The sequence below is a fragment of the Theropithecus gelada genome, chromosome 12, assembly GCF_003255815.1.
Source record: "Theropithecus gelada isolate Dixy chromosome 12, Tgel_1.0, whole genome shotgun sequence".
NCBI classification, from domain to species: Eukaryota; Metazoa; Chordata; class Mammalia; order Primates; family Cercopithecidae; genus Theropithecus; species Theropithecus gelada.
In genome coordinates, this window is record NC_037680.1 from 112,945,087 (window position 1) to 112,962,117 (window position 17,031).

The window sequence follows — 17,031 nt, forward strand, 5'->3', positions numbered from 1 at the left end:
CCTGAGACCATGGTTACCAGCTCACTCAAAGGCCACACCTCCTGCCCCTCCTGACTCTCATCTGTGGTCTGTCCCCCTGTGAATCCGCCGTGTCTCTTTTCAGCTTTGCATTTTTCAGCTTTGTATTTTGTTTTGAGTCCACTGTGTCTTCCAGCTTTGCATTTGCTCAGGTCACCAGGAAGCAGGGAAGACATGTGAAACGGGATCACAAGCGCTTCAGGGGAGGCCCAGGGTGCTGCAGAGCGGACTCTCACTTCATGGGGAGGTGGGGACATGGCAGACTTGCCTGGAACTGCAGCCCATAAGCCAGGCAGGGGGAGCTGCAGCCAGCGGGGAACCAGGGAGAGAACCCGGACCCGGAAACACCAGGAGGCCCAAAGCCTGTGACACAGCTCACCGACCTTCCAGAGCTCACACTAAATCAAAGCTCTCTGGTAAGGAAGTCCCACCTAGAACTCAAGGTTTGGCTTAGCTACGCCCCGTTCCCGGCTCCCAAGAGGCCCGGGCATTAGAGAAAAGCCTGCAGAGCAGCAAGAAAAAGACCAGTAGTGGATAAAGCAAGGCCTGGGAGGAAAGAGGGAGAATCCATGAACGAAAAAGAAATTTAGAATCCCTTTCATTAGTATATTTATTCTCAGAGATAGTATTTATCATCTGTCTCTCTCTCTTTCCAGGTATCACTAAGGAGTCACACATCTTTATTACTTTTTCGTCAGTGTTATTGTCTATTATTGCCATTTTTGTTTTGGATACTCAGATTGTTCTATGTTTGGTCTCTGGGAGCCCCTACACTGGTGAGGCTGTGCTCTTAGGGATGGACGAAGGGGAGGAAGAGGAGAAGGGTGAGGCGGAGGGCTCCAGGGAAGGAGACTGAGGCGCGGCAAAGTGTTTCCAGCAGAAGGAACAGCATGTGTCAAGTCCAGATGGGGAGTTTGTGTCTCACAGGGATGGCTGAAGGAGGTTCAGCAGCCGTGGGGACTGCGCGGGGCTGGGCAGACATGAGGCTGGCGTGTGGGGAGAGAGAGAGGGAGAGAAGAGAAGTGGGGAGGAAAGGAGAGACAGGGAGACAGAGATGGCGAGACAGAGAAAGAGGATGGCCCTTGAAAGGACCGTGAGCCGTGCTTTTCAGGGAGCTTGGAGTTGGCTTACAAGCAGGGCAGCTACCCAGGAGCCTGGTGTGAAGGGATTGGCCCCTTGAGACAGCACTCTGGCTGGAATGGGGGTTTGAGGGGTGGGAAGGAGGCTAGTATGCATGCATATGTGATGTATATCTGCTATAGCAGAATCATATTTTGACTTAAAAGTTTTGCTGGATGAATAGGCGTAACATGGTATTTTTGAAAAATTATATTTCTTTAGTTGGTGGGGCTGAACTTCATTTTGTTTGCTTTTCTGTTCATTGTGGCCTTATCTTGATTTTTACAAATGAAGGTGCATGAGCCTATCTGTTTACCTGTGAACCTTTCCTGAGCAGCTACTAAGGGTGGGACTCACTAGGTTGCTAGAGCTGCACGGGGCCTGCCTTTGAGATCCTTGAGTCCTCCTGTCCCCGATCCTTGCTCACTATGCCTCAGGGGCCCGACTGCACCACACCACAGCCTCTCTTCCCCCGATGCCTTCTACTGGCTGGTTCCCAGGTCCAGGGCTTTCCTGTAACTGTCACATACACGTTTCCCCCAGTAGAAACCAGGGGTCACCTTCCCAGATCCCATCCCACCACTGTGGCTGGCCTTGCACACTCTGGCCCACTTCCTGAGGTGAGGAAGGCCAGCCATGACCTGAGTTCTGACGCTCTCTTCCTCTACACAGGGGGGGTGGCCCACTCCACTGTCAGACAACTCTTCTGACTTAACCCAATGGAGAGCTAAAAAAAAAAAAAAAATCCAATGCCCAGCTCTGCCCTAGACCAATTATGCTCAATTAAGTAAGAATCTCTTCTAAGGTGTGTGGACATTGGGAGTCGTTTTTTCTTAAAACCACCCCAGGCAGCTAGACTTAAGGCCATTGAAGTTGTCCTTCCATCAACTGAGGCCCAGTTCCTGGAGCCTCAGGAGTCTGCACCCTTTCATGCCCTAAGTCTGCTCCAGATGAAGCCTTCCTGACTCCTATCCCCATCGCTCAAAAGAGATTTCCAGATTGTTCGCCCTGCTGGCCATCTCCTGTGGACTGTTCTAGCTACCCAGGCTCCCAGTCAAGCAACGGTGCTGGTTTAATGGTCATGGGTGGAACCATGGCCGGTGACCTCCTTGGCCTTTGCGGCATGCGAAGGTGGCCTGCAGTTATGCCGCTGTCTGGACATTCCCAGCACACCATGAGTCCGAGTTGACAAAGTCCTCCTACCTAAATGCATATACCATGTAGACAGATTTCTCCTGCCTTGAAATTATACTAATGGTTTTTAGGTGTTTATTCCTAATGACTTGATCAGCTCGGGCTGCTATAAGAAAATATTATACACTAAGTGGCTTATAAACAAAAGAAATGTATTTTTCACAGTTCCAGAAACTGGTAAGTCCTAGATTAAGGTGCAGATTCTGTGTCTGGTGGGGGCTGCTCTCTGCTTCAGAGACTGTGCCTTCTAGCCCTGTCTTCACTCTGCGGAAAGGGCAAGGCAGCTCTCTGGGGTCTCCTTCATAAAGGCACTCATCTCAATCACAAGGGTTCTGCCCTCAGGACCTAATCACCCTCAGAGGCCCCACCTCCCAACACCATCACACTGGTGATTAGCTTTCAATGTCTGAATTTTTCGTAGGTGGGGGAACACATATTCAGACCATGGCACCTAAGAAACGTCAGTTTCTTACATTTGGCCGCCTAAGCAACTGCACGCTGCGGGAGGGGAGCGTTTACTCACGCCTCCGCCATTTTCCATCTCCATTGCTTTCCAGGCTTGCTGGCTGAACAAGTAATGAACAGACGGGAGGAGAAGTGTGTTCTCACCTGCACACCGACCTCAGAGTTGAGTCACTGTAGTGTCTGCTTTCTTTGCTTGGCCATACCAGCATGCCATGATCTGTGGTTTGTCCCATCCAACTTTTTTCCCTTTTTTGCAAACTGAGCCATTTCCATGGCTCCAGTCTTCTGGGCCTTGCTTTCTCTGGGGCTCCTCAAATATCGCAGTCAGCAGCACTGAGACTTGACCTGCCCGGTCTCTGGGTACTGCTAAGACGCTCAACCGCACAGAAAGCTTCCTTTAGAGCAGACAGTTGCTTTCTCATCGGCTTCTCACTTTCTTTTTATGGCCCAATCAGTTATAAATCACTCAGGACAAAGGAGTTGTTAAGTAAAAAGAAACTTATGGAGGCCTCTTGATTTGATTTAGATGATAGTAGTCCCCCTTTCTCCAAGGAGGATATGTTCCAAGACCCAGTGCACACCTGAAGCCTCGGATCGTACCAAACCCTACATATACTATACTTTTTCCTATATAGAAACAGGCAGGTAGTGTATATGGCATGAACATGCTGGACAAAGGGATGATTCACGTCCATGATGTGATGGGACAGGACAGTGCAAGACTTCATTAACACTGCGAAGAATGGTGCACGATTCAAAACTCAGGAATTTTCCATTTAATACTTATGGGTCACACTTGACCACGGGTAACTGGAACTGCAAAAAGTGAAACTGAGAATAAGGGGGGACTAGAGCATATTTAAAAAGCTGGTTTATGGAAACTGACCATTTTTTGTAAGTTTCCAGTTACTGTATGAACTTTGTCCCTCACACAACTCAGATAAATGCTGCATGGAGAACGTTTCTAAAGTTTCTTACTGAGAGTCAATGGGACATTCTGTGTTATCAAATATCTTATCCTCTGTATTTGTCTTTGTGAAATTAGGAGGGCAGTCAGAGATAAACCACGCTCCCTCTTCTTGCCCTCTCCAAATGTTAACTACTGTTATAATTTCCTGCCTGGCTTAAAGAGCGATTCAAATGCATGGAGGTTCTGTCGAAAATTTTCTATTGGCAAGTATGTGCATCTGAAGTAGGTTGTTGAGGGATGGCTAACATCTCACACTGGTAGGGCTGTGGAAAAATTCAAATAGGGCTGCAACTGTTAGATTTTTCGAAATGAAGGTATACATTTTGGCATACATCCGTTAACATACAAGTTCAAATATCAAAGGGATCACTCCGCGGCTTTCAGATTACCCGCTCCTCCCCTCTGGGTCTGTATCCTGGGGTGGGAGAGAGGAGCTTCTTGGCCACGGTGCCTCTGTTCACCTGGATCTCCATCAGTGGGGCCTTCTTCTGGCGCAGAGGAAGCAGGTGCATGTGGGTGTGGGCAGTGACTTGGATGACTTGGCAGTACTTCTTCATGCTGCTGAAGTCTTGCTCCAGCTGCTTCTTGCTATCCTTATTCTGCCATTTCTTGCAGTAATTGGTAAAGGCCTTCTTCTTAGATTTATGCCAGTTCTTAGAGAAGTGCTTTTTGCACTCATTGCTGATGTGCTTAGCAAAGATGGTCTTGGAGGTCTGTAGGCCTTGAGGCTTGAGGGGTTTCCACGTAGCCCACAATGCCCACAGTCACCATGGCGGTATCTCCACAATGGTCGCAGCCTCTACCACCTCCTTCTTGTTCACGTCGGATCCTAGCCTGTTGACTTCTTGCACGATGTGGGTCATGCCAGCCTTGTATCCCAGGAAGGCTGCGAGGTGGACCTGCTTGGAAGGGTCATCCTTAGGGAAGCTCTTCACCTTCCCGTGATGCTTCCTGTGCACTTCCGAGGCAGGAAGCCGAGGGACCCATGTCTGGGAGTGGAAAATTTCCTGTGAGACATCACTCCATCAAATTTCACTGGTAGAGCCTAATTTTTTTTCTTTTTTTGAGACAAGAGTCTCCTTCTATTGCCCAGGCTAGAGTGCGGTGGTGCAATTATAGCTCACTGCAACCTTGACCTCCCAGGCTCAGGAGATCCTCCTGCCTCAGCTGCCTGAGTAGCTGGGACCACAGACACACGCCATCATGCCTGTCAAATTTTATTAAAAATTGTTTGTAGGGATGGGGGTCTCCCTATGTTGCCCAGGCTGGTCTCGAATTTCTGGATTCAAGTGATCCTTCTGTCATGGCCTCCCAAAGTGCTGGATTATAGGCATGAGCCACTGCGCCCAGCCAGTTCTCACTTCTCATGGCAGAGGGACTCAGGAGGCAGAAGGAAAACCTTCCTTTTATCCTTCCAGAAATTCCCAGTTGGAAGACTATATAGGAAGTTCACGGTGCTGGATTTCTTCCTGGCTTCCATGCTGTTCCCATCCCCCAGTTGGTTTTACCTCTTCCTCCTGCCTCAATATGTGGCTGTAATCCGGATTCTCCAGCCTCCATTCACACGAATTTTCCTACACCTCATCCATGCCCCACTTTCAACTAGAGTTTTCCTGAGCGGGGATATGTCCTGATCCACACCACTGGTCTTTATCTCTCCTGAGTCTGTCCTGAACTTCCAGCTGTTGAACCATAGACAATGGTTTGACTCAACAGCTCCAAAGCCAGTCCTGGTCCATCTATCCTCAATCTTCCCTCTGTTCCAATCAAGACACCTGGAGTTCACTTCAACTCCTTGGTCTCCTCCTGTTTCTTCCACACCCCATCAGTCATGCCAGTCATCCTTTCTGGTATCTCTTGCATCCTTCACGATGTCTGTTGCATTTGTTTCATCTTTTTATACCCAGTACTTTCACTCCAGGGCAGATCTTCATCTGAGCATTTATTCATCTCTTCAAAAATAATTACTGCATAGTTCTTGAGTTCCAAGTGCTGTGAGAGATGCCAATCAGAGTTTTGGGTCACTCTAGCTGCTGCAGGGGAACAGGCTGTAGAATGGCAGGAGAGGAGGTGGGGGCATTGGCTGGGAGGCTGGTGCAGTTGCAGCCTGAGAGGCAATGATGACTCTTGGTCAGGTGGTTGCCATGGAGATGGGGAGATGTGGGCAGACTTGGGCTATAAGCATAGGCTCCTGAAAGAGTCTCCTGCCATTCCATATCCCCCATGAAGCCTCCCCTGCCACTCTGGTGTCTAAGATCATCACCCTCCTTTGAGTATGCAGTGCCTCCATTGGCCCTTTGCCTGTGTAACCAAATATGTCCTTTCTCTAAGCAGTGATCTTTGAGCTTTTTATAAAAGGGACCTCTTGAAAACATGAAGAAAGCCCACACACCTTTTCCCCAGGAGAACGTTCCTTCCCATGAAAGTTTACATAAAATTGCAGGATGTTTAACCATGGGGCCCCTGTTCCCTAGGCTAAGGACTCTATTATCTCTATTGCCCATAAGCCAACCCCTCACTTCTTTCCATCTTCTTCTCTTATTGTATTTCAGTGGACACAGAAGATGCTCCAGACATACACTTCCACGATGGTGCCCTCATTCCTGATAATTTCCTTTGGAAATACATGATATTCACTTGTCCATTTTTGTAAAGTCATGCAAAATTTGGTTTGAAATGTTCTAAAATAACCTAAGAATGTGGTTGGCTTAATCGTTCAATGTGGAGCACCTCTCTGGGCCAAGGGATTGGAGAGGAGGAGCTGTGGTCAGAGTTAGGTCTGCTGGCACTGCAGATAAACAAACGCTTTCATTGTGAATTGTGCTCTGTAAAGGTCCAAGGGTCTTTCCAGAAGAATTTAGCACTAAGTTAAATCATTTTGAGGCTGCAGTGAATTTAGAGAAGACTCATTAATGTTCATGTGATCATGTGACAGGTCAATACCACTTTAAATCGTTTCAAATGGTCTAACCCGTGGCTTGAAAAATAACAGAGGAAAGAGTTGTAAGGATGATTGCATAGTGCTCTGTTACTGTTACTTTTGTTTCTAAAGCCAACGTGAGGTCCACACAACTGTGAGACAAAGGCGATTACTTTGGTATTGAAGGCACTTTTGCAGGACGGCTATCAGTTTGCAGAAAATGTCCTCCTCCTGGCACTAGCCTTGTCTTCTGTTAAAGTGCTTTCCACAGAGCAGTCCTTAACTGCAGTCCACAACAATTTGGATTTAAAACTGAGGACTCAAAAGAAAGACTTTTTTGTTTTGAGAGTTCTGTATATATTCTAGGTGCTAATCCTTTGTCAGATAGATAGTTTGCAAATATTTTCTCCCATCTATAGCTTTTTTTTTTTTCATCCTCTTCACTGGATCTTTCACAAAGCAACAGTTTCTGATTTTGATGTGGCCCAATTTATAAATTTTTCCTTTTATGGATCCTGCTTTTGGTGTCCAGTCTAAGACCTCTTTGCCTAGCTCTAGATTCTGAGGATGTTTTTCCTATGTTTTTAATCTCAAAGTTTCATAGTTTTATGTTTAAGTCCATGACCCATTTTGAATTAATACTTGTGTAAGGTGTGAAGTTTACCTAGAGATTCATTTTCTTGCCTATGAATGAGAGACTAATTTTTAGAACCTGATATTTGAATGTATTTATTGTGCTTCTTTTTTTGTTTTCAGTACAGATGGGGTCTCATTGTGTTGCCCAGGCTGGGTGCCAACTCCTGGCCTCAAGTGATCTTCCTGACCAAGCCTCCCAAAGTGCTGGGATTACAGGTGCGAGCCACTGGGCAGGACTACTGTGCTTTTGTGTTTTCTCTTCCACTAGCCCTGAGCTGAAGACGAACATCCCAGACTGTTCTGTTTTCTTCTGTCTTTCGGCATCTCAGTATGGAGGGGCTCCGATGGATCCAAATGAGGAAATGAAAACATTCATCTTTTAAACATTAAACTGTTTCTCCAAGTTTCTTGATGAAAAGATCAAATGCATGCAAGATTACTAATAACAAGATGTTTTATTCTAAAATGGTCTTGTGTACAATTACAGAGATCCACCATGACAACCCTGCTCTTTCCCACTCCACTAGCCCTGCATTAAATCGGAAATTCACACAGAAACACTGATTCATTGTGAAATTGAACCGAAACGTTCAGCAGTTCTCATGACTTTTTTGCACTTATAATAGATTTTTTCATATTTATGTTAATTTGTAACTATCTCATGGACTTGCAAAGCTTTTAGCTCTCTACCTGTGTGATATTTAGAAAATAACTTATTTTCCATTTAAAGAGGTTAGTTGAAATATTCAGATAATCCTATCAGTTTTTAAATATAAGGTCTTTTCCAAGTTTTCTGATTATGCATCTAGAACTGGCAATTGATATGTGGTCTTATCAAAATACTGAAAGAACAAACATGCAGCTGGGCCCTGCGAGGGCTGGGATAAGTCAGCAACCAGACATGTTAGACAGAACTGCTTTCCTCTGTCTTCTCCCGTGCCCTCTAACCACGAGGAATTAGAGTGCCTTTTGCTCTAGGTCAAAATGTCAATTCTCACAAAAGGATTTGAATAACTGGTCTCAGGAATGGTTTGAGGTTCTCTAGGGTTGACACCAGAGTAAGACTTTTAAAAAGTCTCTGGAAAAGGTAATGTGATCTCTAAGAAGTATAGCAGCATAACTTAAATATATCAATATTTATTAGAGATGACCCTTTCTTCTTTTAATAATCACATTGTCACTATGCAGATCTGCATTTTTCATGAAAAATTTCATTTCTGATTCTGAAGGCGTTTCCCCTTCATTTGCAAGCATTTCATAAATGCTGATGTTCTCAAACTTTGCTTTTTGTTCAAAACTCTTCATCGTTAAGTGACTCTTTAATAGCTAGTTAATAAAATACTTTCACCCAACAAAGACCAGATTGTGTAGCTGGTAATTTCAGATTTATATGGAACAAGCTTCACTAACAGCGAATTTTTAATTTGCAAGTATAAAACTCCCTCGTGCATATTTAGAGGAAGAGATTCTTAGAATAAAATTGGAATGCTTCCAATTCTCTTTATTCTTAGGCACTTCTTCAAAATTATCTTGTAGAGTAAGTGTATGATTTTTAAAATTAACTGTATTCAGGGGGCTTTTATTTTTTTTCCAGAACAAGCTAGAACTTCTGGGGTACAGACAGAACAATAGGGCCCTAGGCGGTCTCCCAGATCGGGTTCCCTGGAAACACTCAGATGGAGATGGATGTAGGTGGTCTACTGGGAACACCAGCCAGAAAGAAGAGAGGGAGGGAAGCAGCCCAGGGCAGAGGGAGAAGCTAAGTTGTGATGCAATTGCAAGAGAGCTGTCAGCTGATCCCAGCTGGGAGAACCCTCGGAGTTGTCCAGGCAAGGAGAGGGGCTGGGTTTTGGTACTATCACATGACTATCCTTGGATGCAGGCTGCCCCAGAAGGGGTGTAACCTTGCTTGCAGTGGCACCCTTAGACTGTAGCAATTCCTGGGGTGGGATTTAGCTGTGAGTGTCAGCACTGGCATGTGGGGAGCCAGGTGCTTGAGTGCCTTGGTCCCGAAAGGGGTATCCGAGGGGCCCAACTCAGCGTCTACTGCCAGTGAATTGGGTTGGGCCCCAAATGAGCAGTAAGGGGTCTCTTTTCTTTTGTTCATTCAGTGAACATCAGTGGAACGTGGTTAAAGAAAGGGATGAAGACAAATGGAGGCAGACGGAAGATCCACTGTGGGTCACAGTGCAGGAGCCAAGCATGTGAAATGAACGACTGCCTTCAGCCGGCCAGCCGCAGTCATGCCCAGCGCTTTGAACACATGGTTGGCTTTTATTTATTTATTTACTTTAAAATTTATATATATATATTTTGAGAGAAAGTCTTACTCTATCACTCAGGCTGGAGTGCAGTGGCACTTTATTGGCTCACTGCAACCTCTGCCTCCTAGGTTCAAGCGATTCTCCTGCCTCAGCCTCCTGAGTAGCTGGGATTACAGGCACCTGCCACCACGCCTGGCTAATTTTTGTATTTTTGTAGAGACGGGGTTTCACCATGTTGGTCAAGCTGGTCTTGAACTCCTGACCTCAGGTGATCTACCCGACTTGGCCTCCCAAAGTGCTGGGATTACAGGTATGTATTTTTAGTAGAGATGGGGTTTCACCATGTAGGCCAGGCTGGTCTCGAACTCCTGACCTCAGGTGATCCGCCTGCCTTGGCCTCCCAAAGTGCTGGGATTACAGGTGTGAGCAACTATGCCTGGCCAAAATGTTGGCTTTTGTTACCATTGCCTATACTGTGAGTTTATGCCAGATTTGGGGGCTGTGATTTTATGTTTACCATTACCCTTTCTCCCTTGCTCGTAACTTCTGACTCAGCTCAAGTAGCTCGTCCTACTTGACTGCACAGGCTGTCCCTTTTCTCTCCCACTGTGACCTGGCACCAGGGTTCCCAGACACGGTCTGCCAGACCCTCGGAGCTGCTCCTCCCACGCAGAAGCTCGCGAGTCTGCGTGCTGGTCAGAACCATCCTTGGAACATGAGGAGCATGACTGTGGCTGTCTGAGCCAGAGCTGGGTCACATAACCTCTACCGATCCACTCTGGAGAGCTGATGCAGATTGGAGTAACAGCGGGATCATGATTTTTTTTTTTTAAATATTAAGTTCTGGGATACATGTGCAGAACGTGCAGGCTTGTCACATAGGTTGTTGCACCTATCAACCCATCATCTAGGTTTAAAGCCTTGAGTGCATTACATATTTGTCCTAAAGCTCTCCCTCCCGTTGCCCCCTACTCCCCAACAGGCCCCGGTGTGTGATGTTCCCCTCTCTGTGCCCATGTGTTCTCATTGTTCAACTCCCACTTATGAGTGAGAACATGCAGTGTTTGGTTTTCTGTTCCTGTGTTAGTTTGCTGAGGATGATAGTTTTCAGCTTCATCCATGTCCCTGCAAAGCACATGAACTCATTCACTTTATGGCTGCATAGTATTCCATGGTGTGTATGTGCCACATTTCTTTATCCAGTCTATCATTGATGGGCATTTGGGTTCGTTCCAAGTCTTGCTATTGTGAATAGTGCTGCAATAAACATACGTGTGCATGTGTCTTTATAGAATGATTTATAATCCTTTGGGTATATACCCAGTAATGGGATTGCTGGGTCAAATGGTATTTCTGGTTCTAGGTCCTTGAGGAATCGCCATATTGTCTTCCACAATGGTTGAACTAATTTACACTCTCATCAACAGTGTAAAAGTGTTTCTATTTCTCCACAGCCTTGCCAGCATCTGTTGTTTCCAGACTTTTTAATAATCACCATTCTAATTGGTGTGAGATAGTATCGCATTGTGGTTTTGATTTGCATTTCTCTAATGACCAGTGATAATGAGCTTCTTTTCATATGTTTCTTGGCTGCATAAATGTCTTTAAGGATCCACTCTTCAAGCTGATTCCGATTGGATTTTGGTCAGCCGTGAAGTGGTATCTGACTGCAATTATAGTCTACTTCAAACAGTTATGTTTTAGGATGAGACCATCTTCAAGCCTGAGATCCGTTTCCCATAGAAAGAGTTTATGCTGAGAACACATGAGCCCTGAGAGTGCACTTCTCCTGCAGGCTTCACCATGAAGATCCCCCCAGTTATTGGCAAGTTCATCCCACCTCCACTTCCAAACCCCCTACACGAGGCAAGGACGGGCCCAATATGACACTGTGTGAACTCTGATTTCCTTTAGTAACAAATACTTCTGTTAAAATATATCCAGATATCAGTGCTAGATGATAAATGTGAATGAACACATTTTGGTTAAATTAGTATGATTATTTTGACTTTCCAGTATTTACTTGGTTTGTTAAGTATTTTTACTTCTCTCTACCACTGAGGAAAGAAAAGCGGGATAATTTATTCTGAGGAAGGAAAACTTAAAGCTATCACATATGTGAATCAACATGTGAGGTATCTGAGTGTTGAAACCACGATTGATCCTAATTGATACTTACAAGTTATAGAAAATGTGGCAATGGATTGCTGATCAATATTTAAAAATTGAAAACCTGTTGGTAGATAACATGGTTTCTCCAGGAAACAAATGGCTGCAATCCCAACAGATTTGGAAATATCTCATTGACCCAAAGCAAAAAAGTCACTAAAAAGAAAATGAAATCAAATTTCTAAAATTTATACAAATATTTTACCTTATTTTTTTCCTTGGTTCCTTTCTTTTGTCTTTTGGTTTTCTTAGGTTGTTTTTCCTTTTTCTTCTTTTTCTTCTTCTCGTTTTTTTCTTCTTCTTCTTGGTTTGCAATGATATCCTCAATAACCTAGTGAAAACCAAAATAATCATAGCATTTTCACAGATCCCTATCGAGAGGAGGACTGTTTTTCCTGTCTGGAAGGAAGTATTTGTGTTGGTCAGTATCTCCTCTCTGCCTGGCCCTGGACCCTGCAGGCCGACCCCTTGTGGGGTATGGTGGGGGTCCTGCCTGCCATCTACCCTTAGCTGGATTCGTGAGTAGGGGGCAGCAACCTCAGTGTAGATGGAGAGAGAGTCTGGACATTTCAGAGCCCAATTCCTTCCCTAATTCCACCCGCTCCAGCTCTTGGAGGTTCCACAAACTCTAGGGGAGGCCACAGCTTCCTCAACGTCTCAGCAACCGCTGGATGTGCCAGCCCTGCCCACAACTCATCAAAATCCAGGGGGAGGATGCCACTGTTTCCTGCCAGGCTCTGATGGCAACAGCCACTCTTGCAATAACTTCCATTTTCATGAGTTGGTTTCTTTCACCAGTGATTTCATTGATATTCCCTACAGTGACAAAAGACCTTTTATCCTCCTAAATTATAAAATAGTTGTTAAAAAGCATCCAGTTCACATAGGATTAGCACCACTGCAGAACTATTATACATTTGTTTAAAAAAAACATATAATTCAGTTCAATACAACAGTGTTCACTGAGCACTCACTGCCACAGAGAGCTGTGAATTCCAGGAGATATAAAGGTGACAATGACAGGACACACTTCCTGTTTGGCCCCCGGGGCTCTGCTCATCACTCGTCATGTGGCCAAGACAAGCTGCATAAGCTCTCTGAGACTCAGTATCCTCAGCTCTAAAATGGAGCCAGCATCTCCGTACACAGCACTTAGGATCCGCCGGGCAAGCTTCTGAGAGTCTCCCGGAGACAGACTCCTTCGCTGCTACACCAGACGCACGGGGATTGCTGTTGTTGCCCCGTTTTATGGATGAGAGAACTGGGACACACAGAGTGCAGTATCCCAGCCAGGGACACACAGCTAGTGAGTAGCTGAGCTGGGATTCAGGTGGCACTAACCAGGGTGAATTTCATAACGCAGGGAGAAAAGAGGCACGATGCATAAGAATACATGTCAACTTACTCCATCGTACAAAATGCACAGAGTGAAACCAACAAGCCATACTCCAGTCTCAGGTACATACACATGTAGTCCAAGTACAAAGGAATGTAAGGGAATGACCTACTCCAAATTAAGTACAGCAGTTGCCTTTGAAGATGGAGCAATTAAAAAATTGGGGGTGGGGAGACAAGGGCTAATATTGTTTTATCCTAGTGTGGAAAAAGGAGAGAGGTGAAGCATGTGTTGTGCACATATTTGGCCATGCAAAAATGATCTTTTCCCAGCCCGGGCAACATGATGAAACCCCATGTCTACAAAAAAATACAAAACATTAGCCAGGCGTGGTGGTGCACACCTGTACTCCCAGCTATCTGGGAGGCTGAGGTGGGAGGATTGCCTGAGCCTGGGAGGTAGAGGCTGCAGTGAGCTATGATCCAGTCACTGCCCTCCAGCCTGGGCGACAGAGTGAGATCCTGCCTCAAAATGAAACAAAACAAAACAAAACAAAACAAAACAGACAAAGGTTCATCTCGACTCACAGAATCAAGGTGTGGCTGCCCAGTTCTTCATTGCACTGGAGCACTTGGAACACAGACATCGTTTGGACCTTAGAAACTGCAAAACTTTCAGAAATGTAAAGACTTAAAAAGAATAGTCTGATATATAAAATACGAGCAGCTGAAAAAAAGATGAAATCCTTATTTGTGGAGTATACATTTCACTGTGGCCTTATCAGTTAAGCCTTTTAAAGTCTTACCAATTAAATGGTTTATTTCATCTCTCTCCTTTTAAAGTTTATTAGTTTAAATTTTTGAGTATTACATTTTCATGGTTCACAATTCGAAAGTTACGAAAGAGTAATTATACATAAATACATAATATACAGTGAAAGGTTTCCTCCCCATACTATTAACCAGCCAAGAAGATCCACTTTCTCTTTTTATGTTTATTTTTTATTAAGGCATAATTGACAAAAATTTAATATATTTACAGTACACAACATGACGTTTTGATATATGTACACATTGTGGAATGATTAAGTCAAGCTAACTAACATGTCCATCACCTTACATTCTTAGCATTTTTTTGTGTGATGAGAACATTTACAATATATTCTCTTAGCAATTAAAAAATATACAAAATAATATTGTTAATTATAGTCATCATGCTAGACAATACATCTCCAGAACTTTTTCCTCCTGTGTAATGCAAACTCTGTACCCTTTGACCAGCATCTCTCCATTCCCTGATCTTCCCCTCCCAACCTTGTTAATCATTATTCTACTCTCTGCTTCTGTAAGTTAAATTTTTTTTTTAGATTTTATTTATAAGTGAGATCATGCAGTATTTGTCTTTCTGTGCCTGGCTTATTTCACTTAGCATAATGTCCTCCAGGTTCATGCATGTTGTCACAAATGACAGAAATTTCCTTCTTTTTTAAAGCTGAATAGTGTTCCACTGGGTACATACAAATACATTATGTTTATCCATTCATCCACTGAAGAACACTGAGGTTGCTTCCGTATCTTGGTTATTGTGAACGATGCTGCAATGAACATGGAAGTGCAGACATCACTTTGATGCACTGATTTCATTTCCTTTGGATACATACTCAGTAGTGGGATTGCTGGATCATATGGTAGTTCTATTTTTCATTTTTTGAGGAACTTCCACGCTGTTTTCCATAATGCCTATGTTAATTTACATTCCCACCAACAGTGTACAAGTGTCCCTTCTCTCACATCCTTGCCAACATTTGTTATCTTCTGTCTTTTTGATAACAGCCATCCTAACAAGTGTGAGGTAATCTCTCATTGTTTAATTAGCGTATGTCTGTTGCGTTGAGCATTTTTCCATATACATGTTGACCATTTGTATGTCTTTCTTTTGAGAAATGTCTATTCACGTCCTTTGTCCAATTTTAAATTAGGTTGTTTTCTTGCCATAGCAGTCTTTAAATTCTTTATATACTTTGGATATTAACGCCTTTCAGATGTATGGTTTGCAAATATTTTCTCCCAATTCATAGGTTGACTCTTCTCTTTTGTTTCCTTGCTGTGCGGAAGTTTTTTAGTTTGGTGCAATGCCATTTGTCTACTTTTACTTTTTTTGCCTGTGCTTTAGGGGTCATATCCAGAAAATCACTGCCCAGATCAATGTCATGGAGATTTCCCCTATGTTTTCTTACAGTAGTTTTATAGTTTCTGGTCTTTTATTCATGGCTTTCACTCATTTTGAGTTGATTTGTGTATATGGTGAGAGATAAGGGTTCAATTTCCTTGTTCTGCATGAGGATATCCAGTTTTCTTACACCATTTATCAAAGAGACTTATCTTTCTTCCATTGTGTGTTCTTGACACCTTTGATAAAATCAATTTGCTGTAGTGTGTGGGTTTATTTCTGGGCTCTCTCTTCTGTTCCATTGATCTTTATGTCTGTTTTTATGCCAGTATCACGCTGTTTTGCTTTCTGTAGCTTTGTCATATATTTGGAAATCAGGAAGTGTGATGTCTCTAGCTTTGTTCTTTTAGCCCAAGATTAACTGGATATTTGAGGTGTTTTGTGGTTCCATATACATTTTCGAAATTTTTTTTCTATTTCTGTGAAAAAGTGTCACTGAAATTTCGATAGTGATTACATTGAATCTATAGATCACTTTGGGTAATATGCTCATTTTTACAACAGTAAGTCTTCTAATTCATGAGTACAGGATATCTTTCTATTTATTTGTGTCCTCTTAAAATTATTTCATCAATGTTTTGCAGGTTTCAATATACAGACTCTTCAACTCCTTGGTTAAATTTATACCTAAATTTAAAAAAGTTACCATAAATGGGATTGTTTTCTTGATTTCTTTTTCAGAAAGTTCACTGTTAGTGTATGGAAATGCTACTGATCTTCTGTATGTTGACTTTGTATCTTGAAACTTTACTAAATTTGTTTGTCAGTTCTAATAGTATTCTTAGTGGAGTCTCTGGGGTTTTCTTTTTTCTTTTTAAAAAGATTTAAAAATTTAATACAGACAGGGTCTTGCTTTGTTGCCTAGGCTATTCTCGAAAACCTGTGCTAAGTGATCCTCCCACTTCAGCCTCCCAAACTGTTGGGATTACAGGCGTGAGCCACCACGCCTGGCCTCTGGATTTTTCTACATACAAGATCAAAAACAGGCAATTTCACTTCTTCCCTTCCTATCTGGATGCCTTCTATTTCTTATTCTTGCCTAATTGCTCTGGCTGGACTTCTGTACTAGGTTGAATAAAAGTGGCAAGAGTGGGCATCTTTATCTTGTCCAGCTCTTAGAGGAAAAACTCAGAGTTTTCACTATTGAGTATGATTTTAGCTGTGGGGTTTTCATAGTCTTTATTGTGTTAAGTTCCTTCTCTGCATAATTTGTTGAGTTTTTATCATGAAAGAGTTCTGAATTTTGTCAAATATTTTCTCTGCATCTATTAAAATGATCATATGATTTGTATCTCTCATTCTGTTAATGTGGTATATTACACTGATTGATGTGGATAGGTTGAACCACTCTTGGATCCCAAGGATAAATCCTGTTTGATCATGGTGAATGATTCTTTTAATGTGCTCTTGAATTTGGCTTGCTAGTATTTTGTTGAGGGTTTCTGCATCTATGTTCATCATGAATATTGGCTTATACTTTTCTTTCAGTGTCTTGTCTGGTTTTGGTATCAGGTTTATGCTGGCCTTATAAATGAATTTGGAAGTATTTATTTCTCTTCAATTTTTGGGAAGAATTTAAGAAGCATTGGTATTAGTTCTTTACATGTTTGGTAGAATTCACACAAGAAGCCATTTTATCCTGGGCCTTTCTTTGTTGGAAGGGTTTTGACTACTGATTCAGTTTCTCTACTCACTATGATTTTCTATTTTT

At 43.2% G+C, this 17,031-nt stretch overlaps 1 protein-coding gene across 3 annotated transcripts in view; it reads right to left on the reverse strand.

Moving 5' to 3' along the window:
* The window catches only part of IQCA1 (IQ motif containing with AAA domain 1), a 164,418-nt gene that overhangs the window by 70,526 nt on the left and 76,861 nt on the right, over window positions 1-17,031 (reverse strand). For 2 of the 3 annotated variants that reach the window (XM_025404696.1, XM_025404695.1), the window contains exon 8: window positions 11,961-12,086. The exons of the other annotated variant lie outside the window; for it this stretch is intronic. In XM_025404696.1, coding sequence (XP_025260481.1) covers window positions 11,961-12,086 — 126 coding nt within the window. The remainder of the gene's footprint in view (window positions 1-11,960; window positions 12,087-17,031) is intronic. 3 annotated transcript variants of the gene reach the window in all.